This window comes from Chlorocebus sabaeus, chromosome 2 (genome assembly GCF_047675955.1).
Source record: "Chlorocebus sabaeus isolate Y175 chromosome 2, mChlSab1.0.hap1, whole genome shotgun sequence".
Classification (NCBI taxonomy): Eukaryota; Metazoa; Chordata; class Mammalia; order Primates; family Cercopithecidae; genus Chlorocebus; species Chlorocebus sabaeus.
Genome location: NC_132905.1, coordinates 38,214,211 through 38,240,989, shown reverse-complemented (window position 1 = coordinate 38,240,989; position 26,779 = coordinate 38,214,211). Strand labels below are relative to the sequence as shown.

Here is a 26,779-nt window from a genome sequence, read left to right as displayed (position 1 = left end):
CCGCGCGCCGCCCCGGACGCTCTAGCCCGCGGGCGGGCGGGACCATAGAGATCCCGCGGCACCGCCCCCTCCACGACCCGAGCGCCCGCTCGCGCGGCTCCCACAATGCACCGCACAATGGCCCGACCGCCGCCACTACCGGGGCCTGAGCGGGCCTGGCGGAGCCCGAGCGCGGCCCGGCCCGCAGCGCGGGGCCCCGAGCGCGGTGAGTGCCGGCGAGGGCCCCAGGGGACGGCGGGGAGCGGGGCGGGAGGCCGTCTCGCTGGGTCCGCGCGCCCTGTACCCGGAGCGGCGGCGCCCCTCATCTCGGGCCCCTCAGGGCGGTCGCCCACACCCCCGATCCCGGGCCCGGTCTGCGCCAACCCGGCCTCAGATAGGCCCTGGGGTGACGAAAACTCTCCCTGGACCCCATACCTGTGTCTGGGGGACCCGAGGAAGCCACTGGTCCCCTCCTTTCCGAGACTTGGAGACGCAGTCCTGAGGGACCCCCACTCCCGACCCCCAGGCTCCCTGGAGACCCAGATAACGCGCTGCTGACCAGGGACCCGGGTCTGAGGGACGCAGATAAGGTGCACCTGCTCCTTCCCTCCGACACGCCTACCCAGACCCACATAACCCCCTTTGCTGCTCCAGATAGCCCGCTCTGTACCCTGTTTCATTTTTCAGACTTATGTAACCCCCTTTGAGGCTTCCCTCAAATATCTGGGTCTGGAGAAGTCGGATAAGCCCCACCTGTAGTTCCCTCCTCAGTGGCCATACTCCCAAGTTTTCGACATCTTCCATCCTGTTACCCATTTTGAGACCCTCTTGAAATTCGGAGGATTCACTTCTGACTATCCCCAACCCCCCAGCCCTCCAACCCTTAGAATCCCCCATCTCATTCTTGTGGGGATCCCTTAGAGACCCAGGAAACTTGCTCACGATTCCTTCCCATCCTCGCTCTTCCTTCCTATCCCGGAGACTCCCTCCAGACTTCTCCCTGAATTTCCCTTGCTTCTCCAGCCCTCATCTACTCCCATCTCTCCCAGGCTCGGGGAAATTGAACCTTTCCCACACCACAGTGGGGTGGTCTAAAAGCTGGCCTGGGACCAGGCTGTGGCCCACCTTGGTGGGGAGAAAGGGCCCTATTAGGAGGAGAATATGGGGACAGCTGTGTGGGGGAATCGGTGCTTTCACCTGCAAGCATAGCCTGTCTCCTGGCTTGTGTGTTTTTCCACCTGTCAGCCATGGGACTGTGAGTCTGGCCTTGGGTTTCTAACCCTTCTCTCCTAAAGTGAGGCCACCAGATTCGGGGCGGGGGTGTCGAATCAGGTTTTCTCCCCATGAAAATGAGGTTGTGATGAGTTGCAGCCATTTGTTCAAGGCCTCCCCAGGCCTCCCCAGTGGGAGGCAGCAGGAATCTGAGGAAATAGTGAATCAAAGGGACTCTAAAGAGGGCCCATCTACACTGACAGAAGAATTAGCAGCCTGAGAGTAAATCCAACCCCTGTTAATCCTGTTTGATGTTTCTTGGAATGATGCAAGTCATTGAGACTCTCCAGCCTCCCTGTAATTTAATTCTCCCACCACTCTGGAGTGGGCGGGGGGAAGGGGGCGACAGCATTCCCATTTCCCCTCTTCTCACTGTTTTCCAGCCAGCCAGTGTGTCTTTAGGATTTGTTTCTGGTTCCGAGATCAGGATCTGTTTTTTTTTTCTTTCCTCTAAGTCTATTTATAATTTCCCAGTTGCTATTTTAGGTTCTGCTTTAGGGAAGATTCTACCCCAAGGAACGTTCCGGGTCTATTTCCTCCGGCAGGTGTTGAATTGAGTTCTTCAGATCCCCAAGTAACTCTTGGGCAGGAGGATAAAAGCTATTTTAGGGTAGTCACTGAAGTGGAGCTGTTAATCCTCTGTGGGTCTCTTTAGTTAAGAACACTCAAAGATTAACCCTTTCCTTGTGCAGGGATGTTATCTCTTAACAGTTTTTTAGGGGGGAGTTAGGAGAATTTGAGTGTGGTAGCAGAAGGTGGAAACACGCAACTCAATACAAAGACAAAGATAATAGCTCTCTTTTGTTGGGTACTTCTAGCAGGCCAAGCCCTGTGCTGAGCCCTTTGCATACCTCACTAAAATAATCCTTACAGCAAGCCTGTGAGGTAAGTATTTTTAGCTTTACAGATGAGGAAACAGGCTAATAATGGAGAAAGAACGCAGTTTCTATAGAAATGATGTAACACCATAAAAACTATAGTTTCATCAGAGGGCAGCAGGCATCATGGCACATAACAGCGGATGGACAGACTGGAGAGAAATATGTCTCAGTTTCAGCTTCCAAAGAGGACCATACAGAGTTTTTAGCAAGCATTCCTGTTTGGGATATGGAGCCCTAATAATAGAAGAGGGTATAGGAAAGTGGCTGTCTGCTCAAGAGAGAACTCTGGCCCAGGAGATGGTGCTTAGAGGGAGGTAAAGTAAAGGGCTCTTTAAAGGGGATGTGCCGAGGGTTAGTTGTGAGGGAAAAGGGGAAGACTGCATTCTGGGGGAGAGGTTGGGAAAGGAAGGAAACTCACTCTGAGGCCTGAGAAGTAACATTAAAGAGGAAAAAAAGAAGTACTACTCAGGCCTCATGCGGAAAAAGAGGCAGACACAGCTGAGACCTCAGAGAAGGCACTGCGTGTATTCAGCACACATTTTGTATCAGCCAGTTTCAAGAGTATTATTTCACTTAATCCTCTATACGAATCTTACAGGTAAGGAAAATAAATCCCTATTTTAGAAATTGAGGAAACTGAGGTTCAGAGAAATAAAGTAAACTGCCTGTGGTTTCCCGGTTAGTAAGTGGCAGCTCTTCTGATAGCAAGTCCAAGGTTCTTTCCCCTTTCAGATCAGGCACTAGAAAGAATCTTAGGCTGCAAATATACTGAGTTATGCCAGTAACTGGGAAGGATTGTGTTTGTTTTATGGAAACAGGTTCTGTCAGCTTCTCTGTAGTCTATAGTCGTTAAGATTAAAATGTGAGACCAGAAGAGCAGCTTTGAAAGAGAAGTAGAATTCTTTCACAGTTTTGCTGAGGAAGGACAAGTCTGAAGGAACAGACCTTCTGATTATGTGAGACAAACCCAGGAATCTTTCTGGATCAGAGGAGTTTGCAGACAAAGGGCAGAGAGAGAGACAGACTAGATCCCCAAAAGGGTTCATAGGTAACACTAGCAGCTTTGGTTATCCAAGAGGCTGCTGGTGACTGTAGGTAGGGACTTCCTGTGCCTTTTGAAAAGTGTAGGAGAGTAGGATCAGGGTGTTGGCTCTTTGTGAAGACATAGCTCCATTAAAAGCAGATCACGGTGAGCGCATGGCTGCTGCTTTCCTCCTTTGGTTCTATCAGTACAAGCTCCTTAGCCACCACCAGCCTCTTTCCTAGAAGCCCATTACTCACTCTTTCGGTAGCAGCCTACTAAACTATTGTGTCTTGTTTGTGCTTGTTCAGAACAGATGAGGTGGACGTGTGGGAGGTGGGGACGTAATGTTCTCTTTCTGAGTTTGTGTGGAGTTTCCAGGGCTAGGCTCCTCTCTCACATCAGCCAAACTGATGTGACTTGTTTCCTTCTGGCTGCCATTCCCAACTTTCTAGAGGCTGAGGTGCATGATTTCAAAATGAAGGGGGAGTAGAATTTGACTTTGAAGGTAGGGGTAATTCCCTCCAATCTAAACATGCACACTCGAGCACACTGTCTGCTCAATTCCAAGGTGCATAGTAATCGCTGGTATTACAGGTAATTCCACCCTTGCAAAGGAGGAGGGGACTTAAACAATGAAAGCCAGACGTCACAGGCCTTTGAGGTTTATAGTGAAGCAGGCACATATGCCATAATGACTCGAAGGCTGAAGTGGGACTGGTTTTTAGTGCTACCTACCCCTCCTCAGCATGTGATTCATGCAAAATGCAGCCATCTTAGTGCAGATCTTTCTAGACAAATCTACACTCATGTTTATCATATTATATCGCAGTGTTTCTTCCACAAGAGGAATGGTTCCTGAACAGGACGTAGCTCATGTTAATGATGAGCAAAGCTCTCTGGGGCATGAACCCGCTGATCCCATCATCTTGTTCACGGCCAGTCTGTTGGATGAATGATCACTGTAAGCAGCAGGTGCTAATGAGCTGAGCAAGCATTCTGTGGCCCACAGCTAGTTTGTGCAGTTGGAGCCCTCCCCAGATTCTCGTGGATAATCCCCAGACACCCCTTTTTCTCTCTTCACATGGAAAAGCCTCATGATCAAATTTTGGCACGATCTCTTCAAAGGGAATCCCCCTGTTGTAGCAGGTTGCATTGTGGTTGGTAATCTGTGGTAAGCTCGAGAGTATGAATGTGGGTCTCGTGCCCTTTTGAGAGTCAATGTGGTAACTCCCATCCTTTTCCTCTGGATTGGTATCCGGAAAGGAGTTGTGTCATCCTTGCACATCTCCCCCTCTATTCAACAAGAGAAAGAATCAGACTTTAAGATTTTGGCTCCCCACTTGGGAATGGCTGCGAACCCAGTTTAAACCAGAACTACTTGGGCATAGGTTGGTCCCTGAGAATCAGCCTGCATTCAGTGACTAGTTAACCTATCTGAAATAAAGTTGAGGTTCCTTTTTTAGATATTAGGTATATAGAGATGAAAGAGAGATGATGCAAGCCCTCAAATAATCAGGCTGGTGGAGAGGAGTAAATTCCAATGCGAGCTTACTACCTTCTTCTAATGGAGATGTGCATATGTACTCTGAGGGCCTGTAGGAGGGGCCCCTCAGCACCTAGGGGTGTTGGACAGGCTTTGCTAAAGAGGGATGGTCTGGGCCCTGAGACAGAGACCCAAAGAAGTGGTGGTGGTCAGGATGGGACCAGTCCTGGTTTAGGGAAAATGCTAGGAATCTGCTGTTGCCTTCCCAGACAGACCCTCCTGATGTTGATGCACTGCTAAGAAACACATCTGGTACCAGGGCTGACAATCCAGGATGTAAATTTCCTTAGTAGAGACTTCCCCTTCCTCCTCTCTTGCCTTTTGGGCATTTTATTGCTCCTTCGCACCTCCATGAGGAGGAGAATTGTGGAAAGTAGTGGATGAGGAGGTGCCAGAGTAATGAGAAGGAGGAACTGCTATCTCTAGGTTCAGTGGAAAGGATTTAAAAGTAAGGTCCAGAAGAAAAAGTTTGAAGTTTTGGGGCTTTTGGTTCTTCAGTTTATCTTGTTTCTTATTAGCCTAAATGGTACTAGTAATAGTAGCTACCACTAAGGACTTAATGGATGCCCAGCCTTCTGCTGAATGCTTTATATTCATGATCTCATGTAATCCTCAAAACATTTTTACAATTTAAGAGATTATTATGCCCATTTTATAAATGAGGAAACAACTCAGGGAAGTAAGTAATTGGCTGAAAGTCGCACAGCTTCTAAGTGGAAGGGCTGGGATTGGAACAGGATCTGTCTGCCTCCAGAGCCCATGTTCTCATGATATTGGGCTCCCTAACACCAGGTGTTCTGATGTTTCAGGTGAAGAGATTGTTTTCTGAAAGCTGCGTTGGAGGCTGTGACAGAGCTGAGAGCCTGTGTGGAGCGGATGGAGAGGCTTTCTCAATAACATGGCCCTTTGCCATTAGCCTTGCCATGACCACATTTTTCACCAGCGTCCCCCCCTGGATTCAAGATGCAAAGCAGGAGGAGGAAGTGGGCTGGAAACTAGTTCCCAGGCCTCGGGGCCGGGAGGCGGAGAGTCAAGTGAAGTGCCAATGTGAAATTTCGGGGACACCTTTCTCAAATGGGGAAAAGCTGAGGCCTCACACCCTTCCGCAACCAGAACAGAGACCATATAGCTGCCCTCAGCTGCACTGTGGCAAGGCTTTTGCTTCCAAATACAAGCTGTATAGGTAGGTGACACTCTCATATCTCTTCTTGCCCTGTGGTTCCCAGAGGGAAAAAGCAGAGAGACTCTGCCTAGAGTGGGTTTTTAATCTGTGGCAGAAGAGTGGAGGTTAATTTGTCCTACAAGTATACCCTGAATGCCAAACAGTTGAAGTCACTCTCTAAAAATTGATTCAGATTGCTTGATTCAGACACTAGAATCTGATGGGTTGCCTCCCAAACTATTGGGATTACCGGCGTGAGCCACTGCACCTGGCCTTCTTACACCTTCTTAGTAACGATCTGGGTGCCAATGTCAGGCAGCCTTGAACTTTTTTTTTTTAAAAGAGATGGGAATCTTGCTCTGTCATCCAGGCTAGAGTACTGTGGTGCAGTCAGCTCACTACAGCCTCCAATTCCTGGGCTCAAGTGATCCTCTCACCTCATTCTCCCAGGTAACTAGGATTACAGGCTTGAACCACTGCACTTGATTATGTTTTTAATTTTTTGTAGAGATGGGGGTCTGACTGTGTTGCACAGGCTGGTCTCAAACTCCTGGGCTCAAGTGATCTTCCTGCCTTGGCTTCCCAAAGCTGTGAGATTACAGGCATGAGCCACCGTACTTAGCCCTGAACATTTTTAAAAAATATTGCTTTCCTCACCTTTGCAGGTGATGGTCAGAATTTTAGCTAGAAGTTAGGAATCAGGAATCAGTATTCGAACTTTAGAAGGAGAAGTAGACCTTTTGGCCCATTCTGTAAATTTTAAAGTAGAGGCTCAGAGTAGGGATGTAACTTACCCAAGGTCACACAGCTTCAGAGGTCCTGCAGTGCCTCTTCTACTGAATCAGCCTGCTACTTACTTATTTAACTATGTCTGTGTCCCTGTTGCCCACTGGGGCAGCTGCTTTTCTGAAACTTGTAAGCCCAAGAACCCCTACTTAAAGGGAAATTAAATGTAAAAGTCCTGACATAAGGCAGATAGAGAAGAGCAGCTTTGGTTGCTTTGGTGAAGACAGGCAGGCATAGTCAAAAGCAATTTTGGGCCTTGCATGGTGGCTTGCACTTGTAATCCCAGCACTTTGGGAGGCTGAGGTGGGCGGATCACTTGAGGCCAGGAGTTTGAGGCAAGCCTGGCCAACATGGCAAAACCCCATCTCTACTAAAAATTTTTAAAAATTAGCTGGGTGTGATGGTGCATGCCTGTAGTCCCAGCTACTTGGGAGGCTGTGGCAGGAGAATCACTTGAACCCAGGAGAAGGAGGTTGCAGTGAACTGAGATTGTGCCACTGTACTCCAGCCTGGGTGACAGAGCGAGACTGTCTCAAAAAAAAAAAAGGGCAATTTTGATTTTATCCTTTTCACGTTAGAGGAACCTTGAACTTGCCCTTTAGAAATGAGGTAGATTGGCCTGATGCACAGTCATCCAACCATCCATTCATCTACCCAACGTTATTGAGCTCTTGCTCTGTACCAGGCACAGTGCTTGGTGCAAGCGGTAGAGGAGTGAGCCAGTCAGATGGGGGTGCTGGCCCTCCTTGGGTTTATGGTCTTAATAGTGGGTACAGACAGTAAACAAGTAAATACATGAACAAGATGACCACAAAGCCTCAGTTCCTCATCTGGAAAATAGGAAGGGACTAAAATAGGCAACAGGGTAGTGTGGTAGCCAGGATTGCCCTCTTGACAGTTGTTCTGTGGTCCTCAGGAGTGCTTAGATTCTCTGTGTGCTCCTATATCTTAAGGGAACTCCAGTCAAGGCCATATTCTTAGGCTTTCTTTTTTTTTTTTTTTTTTGTTTTGTGTTGAGACAGGGTCTCACTTTTGCCCAAGCTGGAGTGTAGTGGCGTGATCATAACTAACTGCAGCCTCAAACTCCTGGGCTCAAGTGATCCTCCTGCCTCAGCCTCCTGAGTAGCTAGGACCACAGGCATGTACCACCACCACACCCGCTAATTTTTGTACATTTTCTAGAGACAGAGTCTCTTCCCTGTGTTGCATAGAGTGGTCTCAAACTCCTGGCCTCAAGCAGTCCCCCCACCTTAGACTCCCAAAGTATTGAGATTATTGGCATGAGCCACTGCACCCAGCCGCCTTAGACTTTCTTAATGATGGTCTGGTTACCAGTGGGCGGCTGCAGGAAAGGTCCTGGGTCAGGAGGCAGGAGCCCTGACTCATCATGTATAATTTACTACGTGATCTTAGGTGAGTTACTAAACCTCCTTGGGCCTCAGTTTCCTCACCTGCAAAATGAGGGAAATGAACAGTGGATCACTAAGCACCTCCCTCTCTACATTACCATGTCAGTTCCATCACAGGAGGTTGACAGTAACCCACACAGGCATGAGCATTCTTGAGCATGCACATGTGGGATGTGGGCAGTGGGTGTGTTTGATACCCTCCAGGTGGAAAGGATCACAGAGTGCTGTACGAGAGAGACAACTGTTGCATACCTGACTGAACACAGGTCTTCCGAAGGCCTGTTTAAATCCAGCCTCTGCTACTTACCAACTGGCGGGTGAGGGGGCCGCCTTATTTTTTAGACTCCTTTCCTTGTCTGGAGATCAAGGTTAATGACACAACTTACGCAGAGCCTGGCAAACAGTGGGTGCTGAGTTGATTCTGAATATGCTCTGGAGCTGTGAATTGCAGTTCCTGGATTCTGAGCCACTTTTCAACCGTATAGGATCAGGTAAACCAAGGGACACTGAAGTGCCATACCATTAAAACATTTCTTGAAGTGTTACTGGTTTACATGACAAGCACTTCAAGTGGTACTAACTGGCATGCCATGAAGAGTGAATGGTCCTCACACTTGAAGTCCCTGTTCCTCTCCCCAAAGGCAGCTGGTGCGTTGGTTTTTGTGTATCTTTCCTAAGACATTCAAACATGTATATTCCCTTTCTTTTTTATTTTCAAAAAAGATTGTATTACATGCACTGTATTGAACTTCCTTTTTTGACTTAGCCCTACATATCTTGGAAATTTGTTCTAGATAAGGAAGTTAATTTATTTATTTAGAGACGAAGTCTCACTCTGTCACCCAAGATGGAGTGCAGTGGTGCGATCATAGCTCACTGCAACTTCGAATTCCTGGGCTCAGGTAATCCTGCCTTAGCCTCTTGAGTAGCTAGGACTACAGGTGCGTGCTGCCATGCCCATCTAATGTTTAAGATTTTGTAGAGACAAGGTCTTGCTATGGTTCAGGCTGGTCTCGAACTCCTGGGCTCAAACGATCCTCCTGCCTCGCCCTCCCATAGTGCTGTGATTACAGGCGTGCACCACTGTGCCCAGACTGGAAGTTTAGATATATTTCATTTTCTCTTTATTGTATCATTTAAAATTATTTAAATGTAATGTTTGAAAAACGAAATACATCCACGTAATTCAAAATTCAAAAGGTATCAAAACTTATATGATGAAAATTCTCCATGACACCCATCCATAAGCTGTTCGGTTCTTTTTTGCATAGGCAGCCACTGGTATCAGTTTCTTGTATATCCTTCCAGAAATATTTTAGGCATGTACAAGCAAACGTACATATATTTTTCCCCTTTTCACATAGAGTCCTATTCTGTATCCACTATTCTGCCTCCTTGCTTTTTTTCTATTTCCTGTCTCTTAGGAGCATGTTCCCTGTAAGTACACATAAAGCCTCATTTTTGAAAAGTTAGTCATTTTATGGACTTATCATAATTTATGTAACCAGTTCCCTATTGATAGATTGGATGATCAGATTGTTTATGATTTTTTTTTTGCTACTACAAGGAATGCTGCAAAGAACATCGGTACACATTATTTTGCAGATAAGCAAGGATATCTGTAGAATATAATTGGTTTGGTATTGCATTGCAAGCCTTTACCATAGTTTTTGTATCTAGTTTCCTGTTAATGGACACCTTGGTTGTCCAGTCATCCCTTGTGATCTCCCCTTTTTCTGCTTTCTCCCCTCTCCCCTGTCTCTACCCCCAGGCACATGGCCACCCACTCAGCCCAGAAACCCCACCAGTGTATGTACTGTGATAAGATGTTTCACCGCAAGGACCATCTGCGGAACCATCTGCAGACCCATGACCCTAACAAAGAGGCCCTCCACTGCTCTGAGTGCGGTAAGAATTACAATACGAAGCTGGGCTACCGGCGCCACCTGGCCATGCATGCTGCCAGCAGCGGTGACCTCAGCTGCAAGGTGTGCCTGCAGACCTTTGAGAGTACCCAGGCCCTGCTAGAGCACCTGAAGGCCCACTCACGCCGGGTAGCAGGCGGTGCCAAGGAGAAGAAGCACCCCTGTGACCACTGTGACCGGCGGTTCTATACTCGTAAGGATGTACGGCGGCACCTTGTGGTGCACACAGGCCGTAAGGACTTCCTGTGCCAGTACTGTGCCCAGCGGTTTGGCCGTAAGGACCACCTGACGCGTCATGTCAAGAAGAGCCACTCGCAGGAGCTGCTCAAGATCAAGACAGAGCCCGTGGACATGTTAGGCCTACTCAGCTGCAGCTCCACAGTCAGTGTGAAGGAAGAGCTGAGCCCTGTGCTGTGCATGGCCTCTCGGGACGTAATGGGGACCAAGGCCTTCCCTGGCATGTTGCCCATGGGCATGTATGGTGCCCACATCCCTACCATGCCCAGCACGGGCATGCCACACTCCTTGGTGCACAACACACTGCCCATGGGTATGAGCTACCCTCTGGAATCCTCACCTATCTCTTCCCCAGCTCAGCTCCCTCCAAAATACCAGCTTGGATCTACCTCATACTTGCCCGACAAATTGCCCAAAGTGGAGGTGGATAGTTTTCTGGCGGAGCTTCCTGGAAGCCTGTCTCTCTCATCCGCTGAACCCCAGCCCGCCTCACCTCAGCCGGCGGCAGCTGCGGCCCTCCTAGATGAAGCACTGCTTGCCAAGAGCCCTGCCAACCTCTCTGAGGCCCTCTGCGCTGCTAATGTGGACTTCTCCCACCTACTGGGCTTTCTTCCACTCAACCTGCCCCCGTGTAACCCACCTGGGGCCACAGGAGGCCTGGTCATGGGCTACTCCCAGGCCGAGGCACAGCCCCTGCTCACCACTTTGCAAGCTCAGCCTCAAGATTCCCCAGGAGCTGGGGGACCACTGAACTTTGGGCCTCTGCACTCCTTGCCTCCTGTCTTCACGTCTGGCCTGAGTAGCACCACTCTGCCTCGTTTCCACCAAGCATTCCAGTAGCCCCCACAGAGGCCCTCAGCTCAGTTTTTGGCTCTGTTAGGGAGCCTTAGTACCCACCCCATCCATGTCCCCCATGAAGGCAGCTGAGCTTTCAGAGCTGGGTTCAAAAAAAATTCCAGTGTCTGTATGGAGCACTTGGTTTGGGGGTTCAGGCTCCAGGATCAATTCCAGAAGGAGCCTTGAGCCCCAACCCTGTGAAAAGATCTCATACCATAGGACTTCAGGTATTTTTTACTTTTATTTTTTTGACCTGAATCGGGAGCCACACTTAGCCCTCTTCCTCTCCAAAGCGCCAGAACCTCCTCCTCTTTGGAGAATGGGGAGGCCTCTTGGAGACACAGAGGGTTTCACCTTGGATGACCTCAAGAGAAATTGCCCAAGAAGCCCGCCTTCTGGTCCCAACCTGCAGATCCCACAGCAGTCAGTTGGTCAGGCCCTGCTGTAGAAGGTCACTTGGCTCCATAGCCTGCTTCCAACCAATGGGCAGGAGAGAAGGCCTTTATTTCCCACCCACCCATGCATCCTGTACCAGCACCTCCATTTTCAGTCAGTGTTGTCCAGCAACGGTACCGTTTACACAGTCGCCTCAGACACACCATTTCACCTCCCTTGCCAAGCTGTTAGCCTTAGAATGATTGCAGTGAACACTGTTTACACACCGTGAATCCATTCCCATCAGTCCGTTCCAGTTGGCACCAGCCTGAACCATTTGGTACCTGGTGTTAACTGGAGTCCTGTTTACAAGGCGGAGTCGGGTCTTGCTGACTTCTCTTCACTTGAGGTCACATTTTTCCCCTGTGGGGAAATAAACTGAGTTTGGACTGCTCCAGTCTCTGCCATCTTCCATGACTGCATCTGTTCCTGCCTGCCTCGGCAGTGTCCACAGAAGACAGGCAAGAAGATTGGAGCAGTTTTCTCACAGGTCTGCAATTCTGTTTTTCTCCAAGTACATTATGACCCCCTCATCCTTCTCTTGAACTGGGGAGGGGAAGAAATGAAAGGCATGCCCATATCCGTCACCTCCCCATCCCTTAGTCCCCACCTTGAACATCATGAGCTGTTGTTACTAGTCTTGGAAGCAGAGTCTGGGTTGGTGTGGATAGCGAAGGAGGAGGTCTGAGCCCTTCATTTGTCTTCCTCCCACCTGTCCCTTTTCCAGGAAGTTGTGGAATTGTTGGAAGAAGAGTTTGCAGAAAGGAATGGGCAGATAGCTAAGTCCTAATCTATGGGTACATTGTTGTGTCCCAAACCAAAATTTTCCTTATCCGCAATGTCCCTTCTGTCTCTTCCACTTTACAGTGGACTCGGCCACTGTGCATAGGCTTCTCTGCTCTCCGTCAAATCACTTCTACTTCCTTGTGCCCCCGCCCCCGCCTCCAGTTTTCCCCCAGTATCCAGCAAGGTTTCTTGCAACAAATGATCAGTTCTTCTCTTCTGACTTGTGGGGCTCCCTACCGCAGAGAGTACAGCCCTTGCCCAGAGCCCAGGAACCCCATCCTTGCTTCATCTCAGTTCTTCATGGGCTTCACTCTTCCCACTCATGGAAGGGAGGCAGCTCAGGGACCTCCATTGTGGGACCCTTGAGACGCCTCCACTCTGATTCAGAAACACACTTCTACCTCTTTACTGTTAAGTCTTAACAGATGCAGTCAGCAGTTTCTGGGCACTTCTCTCAGTAGGTGTCTCCTGCTGACTTCTCCACTAGGGTTTCAGGACAAACTACCAAGGAACTGCCTCAGCCTCCTACCAGTTCTCCCTCACCCAACTTCACTTGGTTTGTCATCAGGAACTGAGCAGGTGCAGGACTCAGGCTTCTGCTTCAGCCCAAGCCAGTACTCCTTGTTTGAGGTAAAAGCCTTAAAATTTAGCTCCCTAGCCCTTGATTGGAAGCAATTTGGAATAAGTGTGTTTCGATTTAGGCAGGGTAGCTTGGGATACCTTTTAAAAAACAAAACCAGATATTAAAATGTCTGGCAAGGTTAGAATCAGACTAGATGATTTGCTTCTAAAAATTAGTTTCAGTGAGTCCCAGAGACTAATTAAGGTTTATTTTAAAAAGCGTCTACCTTGGTACGCAGCCACCTCCTGCATGCTGTGCATGTTATTGGGACTTGTATTATAGGCGATAGTATGTGAGAATCCAGTTGGGACTCGCTGTTGCCATCCTCCTTGTTGTATCTGGTTTTCATTACTAGACCCAGCAACCCTTCTCACCTTAACTGCCACCTTCCCTACACCCTCAGTTTACAGAGGCCACTGAGCCTCTGGCTGCAGAATACAAAGTCCTGGGCTGTTAGAGGAGTCCTTTCCTCTCTGCCTGCCCTTTCCTGTCCCTCCCTTGAATTCTTTCTCCCCGTAAGTGATGCTGGGAAAGTCATAGGACTGGCAAAGCAACTGTTTAAACCCTTGTAACTGGGGCCTTGCCCCCACCTCCTGTCTTTTCTCCTTGCCTTCCCCAATCCCGTGTCCTCCCATCTATCCTGTCTTTCCTTTCCTCCTCCCTTAGTGTCCTCAGCACCCACAAGGAATTTTCCTATCACTGTGAACTTTGCTGGTACAGGGGAATGATATCTGCCTTCACCTTTTTTTTTTGGACCATAGCTAGCCAGTCATTTCTTAAACCTCCCTTCCTAAAATCTGGGGGGGGGGGGGGGGGGGGGAAGCCTTAGTGGCCTGGTTGTTCAATGCTTACTGAGGCCATGAGAACCTGAGGGACATCTGCCCAGGACACGAGCCATGGCATATGGCAAAGACCAATGAGGGACCAGGAAAAAATGGGGTGATGTCCCCTTTCCCTGCCACCTCCAGCCTCTGTCAGCAATGAGCTGTCTCCCTCCCACCCTACACAGTAGCTGGTCAGGGCTGAGTGCAGCCCTGGGGGTAAGGGGATGACATGCCCAGGTGTCAGCTCAAAGGATCTCTGCATCATCTTGAGGTGGGAGGCAGAGAAAGGAGCACCAATGAGGTTGCCCCCCTCCCCAACCTTTTACAAATGGCATTTTCTTAATTGAAATCCGGGAAGCAGGTGTGATTACTTTTTTGCTCGTAGATATTGTCCTAAGTTGGAATTCTCCCACTGCCCTAAAGCTTTCCCTAGTAGTCCTTTAAATTCCCCCCTGCCTTTTTGGTAGCTGTTTTCTCCATCCTCTTTCCACCTCCCCTCTTATCTAGGAGCTGTTTGTAAGCACGATTTTTTAACAGGTTATATTGTACAGGATCAATATTTTACTTTTTAACAAGGATATTTATGTAACAAGAAACTTTGCCTTAGGCGGGTGTTGGCCAGAAAAGTCCAGATTCCTCTGGGACCCCACCCTGGCCTCTCCTGGAGCTCTGAACCTGCTGTGGAAGGAACTGGCCGTGGCCTTCGCCTCTGGAGAGTAGGGCCTGTGGTGAGGGAAGGGCGCTCATTCACCATGATAGTCTTGTGCCTCCCTGGAGGGCTTGGAAACATTCCAGTCCGACTTCTTTGTGTGCCGGCTGACTTCCTCAGCTCATGCTTCCCACGTGCACCTCTCCACCTCTGCATATTTGGCACTAGAACTCCTGAGACACCACTTCTCATGCTTCTCCCTCCCTACCAGCGGTCAAGGCTTTGTAACTCCAGATTATTTAAAGAGAAAAATACAAGACAGAAATCTTCTAGCACTTTGTAAACACAGTGAATAACCTCTCGGAGTATTTTTGGCTTTATATAAAACAAGGTTTTTAATTGTAAAGTATAAGTGCCATTAGAAAATGCACAGGGCATATCTTTGTTAAAGTAGATTTTTCAATGTTTTACAGAATTACATTTTCAAAAAAAGGTTTTTATAATGAAGTTGTTTATTAAAAACTTCTGAATGATGTGTTTGGGAGTTGTGAACCTGTCTGATTGGGAAAGGGTTGGAGACAGCCTGGAATTGGGAAGAATTGGAGTCTCCAGACATCTTTAGCATCCAAGATGATGGTGAGTGTAGGCAGACAGTAAAACCCCTCCCATCAGCACCTACAAGCTTTGTACTTTTAAGTTAAATATCTTATTTGCGTGTCTTTGAGGTGAGTGGCATAATTCTATCAATCATCTTGGATGCAAGGGTCAGCCAAAATCAAACTGGCTTTAAACAGTGAAATTGCATGTAACTGGAAAATGCCAGACGTAGAGCAGTCTTTAGGTTAGGCTTGATCTTGTGGCTTCAACATGGTTGGCCTCAGCATTCCTATTTCTCTCTGCTCTGTCTTGTGCAGTTGTGACTGCATCCACAGGCCCTACAAAGTAGATTTCCCCTTTGTGTGGGAGTGAGCAGAATGCGGCCTGGATTCCAGACCTGCCATTCTCACACATTGCCGACCAGAAGGAAGCAGCCCTTTCTGGGCTTTCAGGAGAGGACTTGCCACAGAAGCCCCAGTAAGCATCCTGTTTCATTGGCCTTGATGGGATTCTGTGCCATCCCCAAACCAGTTACCATATGCCCCTGACAACAAGGCTGAGACAGGAGGAGTGGTTTCTCAAAGGAAATTTGGGGCACTCTTAGGATGAGGAATTGATGCTGCTTGACCAAGAAAGGACAAATGTTCACCCTAGTCACTGCCCAAGGTGCACAGCTGGTGACAGCTAGGACCTGACCTTACCTACACTTGTGTCCAACCACCAGGTTCAGGCAGACTGCTGAGAAGCTTACATGGCTTCACCTGAGCTTGGTGGTCTCTAATGAAGGTCGTTACCACCATCTTGGGCACCAACCCTTGTGCTGAGATCCTCCCATCAGGGGCTCAGACTGAACTGGCTTTTCTGTGGTGTGGAGCCAGTGTCCATGGCCAAGCAGTGCAAGTCACTTGGAGTCCAGCCCAAGAGCCTGTGGGGCCATTAACAAGTGCAGGTGTTTTGTGTACAAAGGAAGTGGGCTGACCCTTCATCGTTGGCCTTCCACTTGACGCGTGTTCACTGTCCACCCCAATAAGTTAAATCCCTAGCTAGGACCCTAAGGAAATCTACCTTGCTCCCTAGGGAGTGTATACCACAGTAAGGTCTGAGGGCTCAGATGAGGGAACTGTTGTATCCATTGGTCAGGAAAAGACTGAAAGCTTTCTGGAAGAGGTGGCAAAGACTTCCAGGCAGAGGTGGGGGGATTAGAGGTACTGACCTCCACAGGTCACAGTTTGGGAACTGAGACCAGAGGAACACAGATTTGCAGGATCAAGGACTGCGAGGGCTGGCCAATCCAGCCCTTAGCCTACCAGGTTCAGTCCCTGCACTTCAGGCTAGAGTCCACCTTTGGAAGGGTAGTCTTTGGGCCTAGGACAAGGTGAAGCAAGGTCCACCAGGCTTCTGCCAGCCAGCCCAGGAGGCAGGTGCCAGGCAGATGGAGAAACCAGGCAGATGCCCACTCGCTCCCTGGTTTGTAGCATTTAAGACCCTCTCTCACCCCAGATTCTTCCACTCTGACCTTGCTTATTTTCTCCACATGAATATTTCAAGCACCTGCTTTCCCTGCATTCATGCTTTCCCTGCATGAATGCGTTGACCACCTTTGTGTGTGAGAAGATTATCTGCCGCTCCCAGTTTAAGTTTGGTCAGTCTTTGCAGGGGATACCTCTTAAGCCCTCTGCATGTGCCTGAGTTAATTCATCCAGTGCAAAGCTGAGTGTCCTACAACTGCCCAAAAGCGCCACTAGAGTGTGGAAGCCGGGCGACTCCTGCCTTCCCACCGCAGATGGGGAACATTGAGCAATCGCCTGGCGTGGTGGCTGTGATGGGAAAGTTTTAATTGTCCAGGGCCAGGGACTGGGCCTATCCCCTGATGTTTGCTCCGAGCTGACCCTTGCTTGGTACACACTTCTCCCCACCTCCACCGCCAGCGCCAACGAATCTGGGGCCAGTTCCGTCTGGCGCCCGCGGTCGCGTCCCCATCGGGCAGTCCCGTACCCCTCCTCCGGGCCTCCAGGCCGCTCGCCCCGGCTGCGGGGGACCCCGGCGAATCACATTCGAGAGGGGGGCGCGTGGGGCGGAGCCTTCCGCCCGCCGTCCTCCCGCTACCTGCCGCACCTCTCGCCTAGCCCGCAGTCGCCCGCGCGCCCTGAGCCCCTCCAGGTCAGAGGCTCCCGCAGGCGATGGCGGACGAGAGGGCGGGGACTCCGGAAGCCGCGGCGCGCCCGCCGCCCGGCCCTGCCCGAGAGGGGGACGCGCACACGGCCCCCGCGGCCCGGGCCCGAGAAGCTGGGGGGCGCAGGTCCCTCCACCCCGCAGCGGGCCCCAGGACCGCCCTCCTTTGCCTCGGGCGCGGGGAAGCTGCCTCCGCGGCGACTACTCCGAGCCTGGAAAACGGCCGGGTCCGGGACGAAGCCCCAGAAACCCGTGGTTCAGAGAGGCTAGGGGCTTGGGCGGGAGCCGGCGAGAAGGCCGAGGACGCGACCATGGAGGAGGGCGCCATCTTCCAGGAGGAGCCAGCGGAGGAGGTGGAGAAGCAGCAGGTGGGGGAGAAGCTGGTGGGGGAGGAGAAGCAGGAGGTGGGAGCGGAGGCCCAGGAGGGCCCGGGGCTCCTGAACCTTGGTGCCCTAATTGTGGACCCACTGGAGGCCATGAGCGCCCAGGCCGACAGGGCTTACCTCCGGCTAGAGCGCCGATTTCGGCGGATGCACAGGTTGCACCTTGCCCGTAGGAGCTTCATCATCCAGAATATTCCGGGCTTCTGGGTCACCGCCTTCCTGAACCACCCACAGCTGTCAGCCATGATCAGCCTTCGGGATGAAGACATGCTCTGCTACCTGATGAATTTGGAGGTGAGAGAGCTCAGGCACTCCAGGACAGGTTGCAAATTCAAGTTCCGCTTTTGGAGCAACCCCTACTTCCAGAACAAGGTGATAATGAAGGAGTATGAATGCAGAGCCTCAGGCCGAGTGGTGTCTGTTGCGACTCGCATCCGATGGCACCGGGGCCAGGAACCCCCGGCCCTCGTACACAGGAACCGGGACACTGTCCGAAGCTTCTTCAGCTGGTTTTCACAGCACAGCCTCCCAGAGGCCGACAGGGTTGCCCAGATTATTAAAGATGACCTGTGGCCCAACCCCCTGCAGTACTACCTGCTGGGGGATAGGCCCTGCAGAGCCAGGGGAGGCCTTGCAAGGTGGCCCACAGAGGCCCCTTCTAGGCCCTACGGGTTCCAGTCTGGCTAAGTGTTGCCTTGGGATGTGGGGCCTACGTAAGGCTCCCTCATGCCTCCTGTGTGTGGTGGATCCGGGCTCAGGCCCGTGGTGGGCGCTCTGCTGTCTGCTGTGTGTTCTGTGCACTCCAGCTCTGCGTGTTCGGTGGACTCAGCTCTCAGATTGTGGCCCTCGTGGCCAGTCTCTACTGTTTCCATATGGCCTCATGCTGTTCTGTGTAACATCACGTGGCTGTCACATGCCGCTACATCTACACTAAGCACCCAGTGTTGTGGATGTGCACTGCCATAATCTTTATGGTGTGGACCTGTGACCATGGCCATCCCAGCCAGTTTTGACGAGGGCACCCACAAGTCACTACTTGAAGGACAGTGCCTCTTTGAGGCCTGTGCTTCAAGACTCCAGCCTGCTGGCCTTCGCATGCATGCTGGTCGTGCTCACAGTAGCTCTACATCCGGGCTGTGGCAAGCTGAGTCTCATTACCCAAGATGAAGTGGGTTCATTTGGTGCTGGGTACCACCCAGACTTGGACATTCCATGGCCTCAAGAGCACAGGCTACCACCAAGTGGACTCTTGGGTATCTGGCAGGATGAGCACACAGCTGTCTGCTGGGCATGGGTGACGTCAAGGGCATGAAGCAGTGGACAGCACATTCTTTGTGATCATACTGCTCCTCCTGCCCCACGGTGGTCTGAGATCACAGCCTGCTACTAGCTTGTGAGGGTCTGTGCCATGCCCCAGCAATGCCTGGCCATCTCCTTTCCCAAGAGTTTTGCCCAGGCAACCATCAGCCCTGTTGCTCGCTCCCAGGTCTACAGGAACCTCCATAGCTGCTTGTGGACCCAGGTGGGCCACCTGCCAATGCACAGGAGAGCCCCTAATCCCCAGGAACTCTGCCAAACTGGCCTATCTGGGCATGTGAGTGAGGCAGGGGCAAGGACAGGATCGCCTCCTGAGCCCACGTTACTGGACCCCACAGAATCCAGGTGCTCTGCCAGCCCCCCTGCCTCTACCTGTTAGGCTGCCAGGCTGTAGATGCTGGGGAGGGGGGTCTTCCTGGTCCTGGGGCCTGTCTATCCATACCCAGATCTCACACCATTTTTTTCTTTAAATGATGGCTTAGAAACAAAAAATAACAACTGAATAAAAAGATTTTTTCTTAAACTCAACAAGAAAGACTTTCGTGTTGAGTTTGCCTCTCTTCGTCTCCAGAGAGGGAGGGTTTGCCCTGTAGACCGCCAGCATTCTCTCTTCCCCGATACCTTACCCTCTTTAGCAAGGCCTAGAATCTTCCAAAGGGGACAGCCCAAGGCTGCTGAACAGAGAGACCAGGAAGTCTCCAGGGCAGGGATAGTTAATATTCCATTTTATGCTGTGTTCTTTTAGACTAACCCCAACTCTTTCTTACCCTTCCACCAAGTCCAAACCCCTCTAGGTACAAGAGCTAAGCTGCCCAACCCCCTTCCCCCTGCTTGCAGAGCTGTCTGTCTCCATTTCATTTTAGGGGAAGGGGTGGTGGTGACCATACCCAGGCCCCTTCCCATGGAAGGCCTTATCTTCTGTTCCCTAGGACCTGGGGAGGCCTTATCACAAAATAATGTGGAGGGTGCTTTTGGCAGGGAAGTACAAAAGGAGCCAGAGCCAGTTGAAAAGGCAGGATGACTGAGAGATGGTGGAAGGAGGAGAGCCCTTGATTTTGGTTAATAAATAGAGACAGGGTCTCACTATGTTGCCCAGGCTGGTCTTGAACTTCTGAGCTCAAGCGATCTGTCCACCTTTGCCTCCCAAAGTGCTAAAATTACAGGTGTGAACCACTGTGCCTGTCCGATTTTTTTTTTCTTCAAGACAGGGTCTCACTCTGTTGCCCAGGCTGGAGTGCAGTGATGCAATCATAGCCTCGAACTCCTGGGCTCAAGTAATTCTCCCATCTCAGCCTCCCAAGTAGCTGGGACTACGGGTGTATGCCACCATGCCCAGCTTTTTTAAAAAAAAATTTTGTAGAGACAGGGGTCTTGCTTTGTTACCCAGGATGGTCTTAACTCCTGGGCTCAAGGGATCCTCCCACCTTGGCCTCTCAAAGTGCTGGGATTACAAGTGTGAGCCACCGTGCCCAGCCCTTGCTAACATTTTTGATTCACCAATACGTTTTGTAAACTAGAAGAATAACAGAACACTGCAACTTGAAAGCTTTTCTCTCTTGGTCTGACCTTGTGTGTGTAGAAAGTTAATGTTGTAAGCTTTTCTTCTGCTGCTTTTAAGTAAGACCCTATGCATCCCCTCCTGTGTTTCAGCCCATTGGGGCATTATGCTGTAAAGACCTGCTTGTTGCTTTTAGTTGAGAACTTTTGCAAGATTGTCAGTGTACATTTTTTATGCCACTTGGGAACTTATGTGACTATTCACAATTGTTGTCAGGTTGTTGGGGCCTTTACCATAACCTTGTACTTAGAAGCAGAGTTCTGGTTTTGTTGGACTTCAGACTGGAAGCTGTGACCATGTTCTATAAGGATAACCTCCAGAAAGAATTCTGTGACCCTGATGGTCTTGATGATTTTGTGCCAGGTTGTAATTGACATCACTGTAACTGACAACGCTTCTTTTAAGCAGAGAAATATTCCTGAGGTGGCTTTGTCCAGTCACAAGGGGATCTGTGACACTTTTGTTTTCTATACGCATGATAAAAAATAAAAAATTGCCTGTCTGGCAGAAAAATAACTTAGATCATGTTACTTCCCCATCCAAAACCCTACACTGGTTAAAAATATGTATCTATAGTCCGGGCGCGGTGGCTCATGCCTGTAATCCAAGCACTTTGGGAGGCTGAGGCGGGTGGATCATGAGGTCACGAGTTCGAGACCAGCCTGGCCAACATAATGAAACCCTGTCCGTACTAAAAATAGAAAGATTTGCTGGGTATGGTATGGTGGCAGGTGCCTGTAATCCCAGCTACTCAGGAGGCTGAGGCAGGAGAATAGCTTGAACCCGGAAGGCAGAGGTTGCAGTAAGCTGAGACCACACCATTTGCCATTGTGCTCCAGCCTGAGTGAAAGAGTGAGACTCCATCTCAAAAAAAAAAAAAAAAAAAAAAAATATATATATATATATATATATATATATATATATATATATATATTCCTTATTGCAGGCAACAAAGCCCTGCATTTGCTGATCCCTCGCAGCATCTCTCATCCACCTCCACTTTGCTCTCTCTGCTCCCCCCACACTGGCCTCTCTGCTGTTCTTTAAACACACTAAGCATGTTCCAGCCTCAGGATTTTAGCACTTGCTTTTTTCTCTCCCCTAGCTAGGATTTTCCTCCTGCAGATATTCTTATCTCATGGCTTCCCCAATTCATTCAGACCTCAAACACCACTTCAGAGGCCTTCCCTGCCCAGCCTGTCCAAAATAAGCCTCTACCACTCCCTTCATGACTTTTTCCATGTCACTTGTAACTCTCTGAAATGATTTTTTTTTTCTTTTTTGAGACAGGGTCTCATTCTGTCCCCCAGGCTGGAGTGCAGTGGTGCTCTCTTGGCTCACTGCAGCCTCCGCCTCCTGGGTTCAAGCGATTCTCCTGCCTTAGCCTCCCTAGTAGCTGGGACTACAGGCGCCCGCCACCACATCTGGCTAATTTTTGTATTTTTAGTAGAAACAGGGTTTCACCACGTTGGCCAGGCTGGTCTCAAACTCCTGACCTCAAGTGGTCCACCCGCCTCGGCCTCCCAAAGTGCTGGTATTATAGGTGTGAGCCACCGCACCCGGCCTCTCTGAAATGATCTTTTCTTACCTTCTTCCACTTCCTTTCACATGTGGCAGGAGAACAAGCACACATGTTTCTGCTGCTTTGCTTCCCCATAGTTTAGTGTCCAGTGTCTCAAAGATCACTGGTATGAGTGACTGACTTTATTCCAGCGTTCAGAATACTGTGCCGGGCTCTGACAAAGGCATGGTTCCTACCCAAAGGATTTCAGTTGGGTGGAGAAAGGTGTGGGTGGTGAAGGGTGACTGTTTAATTTGCCATCCAGCTGGAACATATCTGGGAGTGAAAGGGTCACGACTAATAATTACACCAGGGCAAGAGGTGTAACTGGTACCCAATGGTCATCCAAGGAGACAAAACCCAACTGCATCCAACGTGGCTTATAGTTCACCAGGTATGTGACGATGTGGGATCAGAGGGTGGGGACTTCTCTGAAGTTGGGTCATGAGCTAGGTGTTGAGGAATAGGCAGTAGTTTAGAAAGTGGAGCCAGAGAAGGGAATTCCTGGCAGAGCGAACAATGTGAGCGAAGGCACTGGATGGGCAAATGTGCGGCGTGGTTAATGTAGAGCATGTGCTGTGGGTTTGGCTGCTTGGGAGAGGCAAAGCTGATGGGTAGATTGAGGCCACTTTTTTTTCTTTTATTTATCTTTTATTATTGTTTTCAAGAGCAATACCTGAAGAGGCCACTTTCTGAAACAGGAACTCTTGAATGCCAAGCCAAGGTATTATCCTGTGGATAGTGGGGAGGGGTATCAGGCGTGGTTCAGAGGTGGAGTGATCTCACAGGGCATGTCTGGAGGAGTGTCTGCAGTTATAGACCCCTAGTATCTTCAGTTTGAACCTTATCTGTCCATTTAGGCCAAAGCTCTTCTAGGAAGTCCTCCATGATTGCCCCAGCCCACTACAGTCTTAGGACCAACTATCTTAGCACCAACTATAATAGGCATGAGATGACCATTCTGGCCCCTGCCCTCAGTGAGCTCCAGGATCCAATGGTGCAGCTGAAGAACACTGATAATAATCACCAATGTTTCTTAAGCACCTACCATGCACCAGGGCTCTATGTGGGTGCAGCAGGCAGAGTGTGGCTCTCTAAGCCTGAGTCAGACCATGCCCTTCTGCTCCAAACCCAATGGCTACAATATACAGAGGAAAAGCCAACATGCCCTGGCTGGCCTGCAAGACCCTCCTGATCTCACCTCCAGTCACCAATCCAACTTCATCTTCTATGCTTCTCCACCTCCAGACCACTTTCCAGCTCCAGCATCCTCTTTTTCTTTTTTTTGAGACAGTCTTACTCTGTTGCCCAAGCTGGAGTACAGTGGCACGATCAAGGCTCACTGCAGCCTCAACCTCCCACAGCTCAGGTGATCCTCCCACCTCAGCCTCCTGAGTAGCTGGAACTACAGGTGTGTGCCACCATGCCCAGCTAATTTTTGTGTTTTTTGTAGAGATGGAGTTTCACCATGTTGCCCAGGTTGGTCTTGAACTCCTGGGCTCAGGTGATCTGCCCACCTTGGCCTCCCAAAGTGCTAGGATTTCAGGCGTGAGCCACCATGCCCGGTCTACACCAGCCTCTTGCTAGTCTTCAAACCTGGCTGAAGACCTTGCTTCCCCTTCCCTCTGCCTAGACGTTGCTTCTCCAGGTGTTTGCATGGCCGGCTCCTGCCTTCATTAAGGTTTATCAGTTCAAACATTAGTTACGCCTCTTCAAGGGAAGCCTTCCCTGACCACCCTTTCTAAAACTCACCCTGTCACTCTCTGTCCCCTTTCTGTTGTAGCACTTAACAACCACCTGATATATTATATATTCATTTTATTTATCTGCTTTTTTCTCTACACTTTTCGGGATTTTTTTTTTTTTTTTGAGATAGAGTCTGGATCTGTCGCCCAGGTTGGAGTGCAGTGGCGTAATCTCAGCTCACTGCAACCCCTCCTCCTGGGTTCAAGCGATTCTCGTGCCTTGGCCTCTTGTGTAGCTGGGATTACAGACATGCACCACCATACGTGGTAATTTTTGTATTTTTGGTAGAGATGGGGTTTCCCCATGTTGGCCAGGCTGGTCTCGAACTCCTGACCTCGGGTAATCTGCCCATCTCGGCCTCCCAAAGTGCTGGGATTATAGGTGTGAGCCACCTCACCCAGTAGGACTTTGTTTTATTCACTGCTAAATCCCCTGTACCTAGAACAGTACCTGGCACAGGAAGTTCTTTGTGAAATGAATGAATGCATGCATCACATCGTTGAGGTTCAGGAGGGTTTTCCTGGTGGGTGAGGCGACAGCACCTATGAAGGCATCAGATGCCTGCTGAAGGCCCTTCCAGGGCTTGTATCTCTAGGGATAGGAACTCTCTACTGCTCAAGGCAGTACCGCCCTTTTCCAGGCAGTCTCAGAATTGAGGCAATAAATGTCCCAGGGCCCATTCCTGACCCCTACTACAGAGAGATGGCCATGTGGCCTCCACATGCTCCAAACATGGAGGAATGAGGCCAGGGTACAGAGGGGGCTTCCTGCTCTGGCATGGAGAGTGAACACAAGCCTTGGATTCCAGGATTCTGCTCCCCTCTGTCTCAGGTGCCTGCCCTGTTCTGTTGGCTGGGAAGGAACTTTGGACAGGCTCTTTTCAATCGAGAAAAATCTGTCCCGAAACTATGGCAATTACTTGTAATCTGCAACTGCCTTGATTACAGCTTGGGGGACTTTGATATTTTCCTCCAAGGATACCATTTCAGCACAAAAATTCAAGGAAGTCCCCGGTGCTTGCTTGCTTTTGCCCAGCAGAACTAAACGTTGACTGGAGTCGGTGAACTTTGAGGCCTCCACCCACAGGCCCCACCATCAAAGCTGACTCAGGATCTTGGGGCACAGGGCTGTAGTGCACCAGGCACCCGCTGGAAGGCTGATTGGCCTGTGCGGGGCTGCTCTTGCCACTTCCCCCTGCATGGCCTTGGGCATGTCTTTTCACAGCTATCAGCCCTTTTCTCATCCAAAGGAGAAAGTCAGAACTCCTTAGCAGGAGGTAAGAGTATCTTTAAGGTGCTCTCCTCCACATGCACCTCTAGCCCTCCAGGTGGCCAGCTCAGTGACAATGCTTTTGGTGGCATCTAACTGAACCGCTAATTAAGTCTTTTTTCCTTATATGAATATTCAGAGGGGAGCGAGACATTGGGGCTATTTGATCCATCAGCTCAGTGATGCGTCCAGGTTTGGGCCTTTTCTGATCTGCCATCCTTCTTGTTAGTTCCATCCTCAGGTTGGTGCCAAGATGGTGGCAGCAGCCCCAAGTGTCCACACTGGAGTATGGCAACTCCAGAGAAGGGCGACTGTGTCTTACCGTGACTCCTGTTATGATGGAGGAAGCCTTTCCAAGAAGCCACTGTAGATTTTCCTGGTCCTATACCTTACTGACTAGAACTGGGTCACATGTCCAGTCTTGAATTAGTTATTGGCAACGGGGAGCAGGGTAGTGGTAGACCAAGCATTGATGGGGAATGGATGTCTGCTCCTAATGTCCAGTGCCTAGAGGCAAGCTAAGACCACTGTCTGTAGGTGCTCACAGTCACACTTTGGCTTTTCTGTGAGACCCCACAGCTGGCACTTTCACCCCATGATGGCCCTCAGGGTTAGAGGGTGCCGACTTCTAGGCTAGCACAGGTCCAACTGCAAGGGTTCTGGACCTAGAAAGTTCCTTAAGTTGAGCCAAGTCACTGCCAAACTAAGATTCCTAGGAGGAAGGCCCTTTAGACTCTCCTTTGGTGAGTGAGGAGGGATTGAGCACCTATTGTGTGAGTGTCTCTTTCACTTCAGAGAACTTGACTGGGTGTGGTGGCTCACACCTGTAATCCCAGCATTTTGGGAGGCCAAGGCGGGCAGATCGCTTGAGTCTAGGAGTTCGAGACCAGCCTGGGCAACATTGTGAAACCCTGTCTCTACAAAAAACATAAAAATTAGCTGAGTGTGGCCGGGTGTGGTGGCTCACGCCTGTAATCCCAGCACTTTGGGAGGCCGAGGTAGGTGGATCATGAGGTCAGGAGATCGAGACCATCTGGCTAACACGGTGAAATCCCGTCTCTACTGAAAATCAAAAAAAAAAAAAAGCCGGGCGTGGTGGCAGGCGCCTGTAGTCCCAGCTACTCAGGAGGCTGAGGCAGAAGAATGGTGTGAACCCGGGAGGCGGAACTTGCAGTGAGCTGAGATGGCGCCACTGCACTCCAGCCTGGGCGACAGAGCAAGACTCCGTCTCAAAAAAAAAAAAAAATTCAGCTGAGTGTGGTCGTGGTAACCTGTAGTCCCAGCTACTCGGAGGCTGAGGTGGGAAGATCACTTGAACCTAGGAGATGGAGGTTGGAGTGAGCTGAGATTGTGCCACTGCACTCTGACCTGGGCAACAGAGCAAGACCCTGTCTCAAAACAAAACAAAACAAAAAATCCCTCATACAGTTGTTCACAGAGGCCCTGTGATCTTACAGGTAAAAAAGGTGGTGCAGACCAGGCGCAGTGGCTCACGCCTGTAATCCCAGCACTTTAGGAGGCCAAAGTGGGAGGATCACCTGAAGTCAGGAGTTTGAGACCAGCCTGGCCAACTTGGTGAAACCCTGTCTCTACTAAAAATCGAAAAAAAATTAGCTGGGCATGGTGGCAGGTGCCTGTAATCCCAGCTACTCATGAGGCTGAGGCAGGAGAATCGCTTGAACCCAGGAGGTGGAGGTTGCAGTGAGCTGAGATGATGCCACACTGCACTCCAGCCTGGGCAACAAGAGTGAAACTCTGTGTCAAAAACAAAAAAAAAAAAAAAAAAAAAAGGCAGTGCAGAGACT

General features: G+C 50.1%; 2 protein-coding genes across 2 annotated transcripts; both read left to right on the top strand.

Moving 5' to 3' along the window:
* The first annotated feature begins 81 nt into the window (after positions 1-81).
* On the top strand, positions 82-14,906 carry PLAGL2 (PLAG1 like zinc finger 2). The gene is made up of 3 exons (XM_008020433.3): positions 82-205; positions 5,509-5,882; positions 9,828-14,906. Exons 2-3 carry the CDS (start codon positions 5,623-5,625, stop codon positions 11,056-11,058), a joined length of 1,491 nt encoding a protein of 496 aa, XP_008018624.1. The 5' UTR covers positions 82-205; positions 5,509-5,622; the 3' UTR covers positions 11,059-14,906.
* A 771-nt stretch (positions 14,907-15,677) lies between these two features.
* Positions 15,678-20,914, top strand: LOC103248163 (putative testis-specific Y-encoded-like protein 3). Its single transcript, XM_008020421.3, has one exon. It carries the CDS (start codon positions 17,149-17,151, stop codon positions 18,208-18,210), a length of 1,062 nt encoding a protein of 353 aa, XP_008018612.1. The 5' UTR covers positions 15,678-17,148; the 3' UTR covers positions 18,211-20,914.
* Positions 20,915-26,779: the final 5,865 nt, after the last annotated feature.

Excerpts from the sequence above, each read along its gene's own strand:
- PLAGL2 (XM_008020433.3), top strand. The coding sequence starts at position 5,623 with ATGACCACATTTTTCACCAGCGTCCCCCCCTGGATTCAAGATGCAAAG. Across the intron at positions 5,883-9,827 it reads TCCAAATACAAGCTGTATAG|GCACATGGCCACCCACTCAG; the intron begins GTAGGTGACACT and ends CTCTACCCCCAG.
- LOC103248163 (XM_008020421.3), top strand. The coding sequence starts at position 17,149 with ATGGCGGACGAGAGGGCGGGGACTCCGGAAGCCGCGGCGCGCCCGCCG.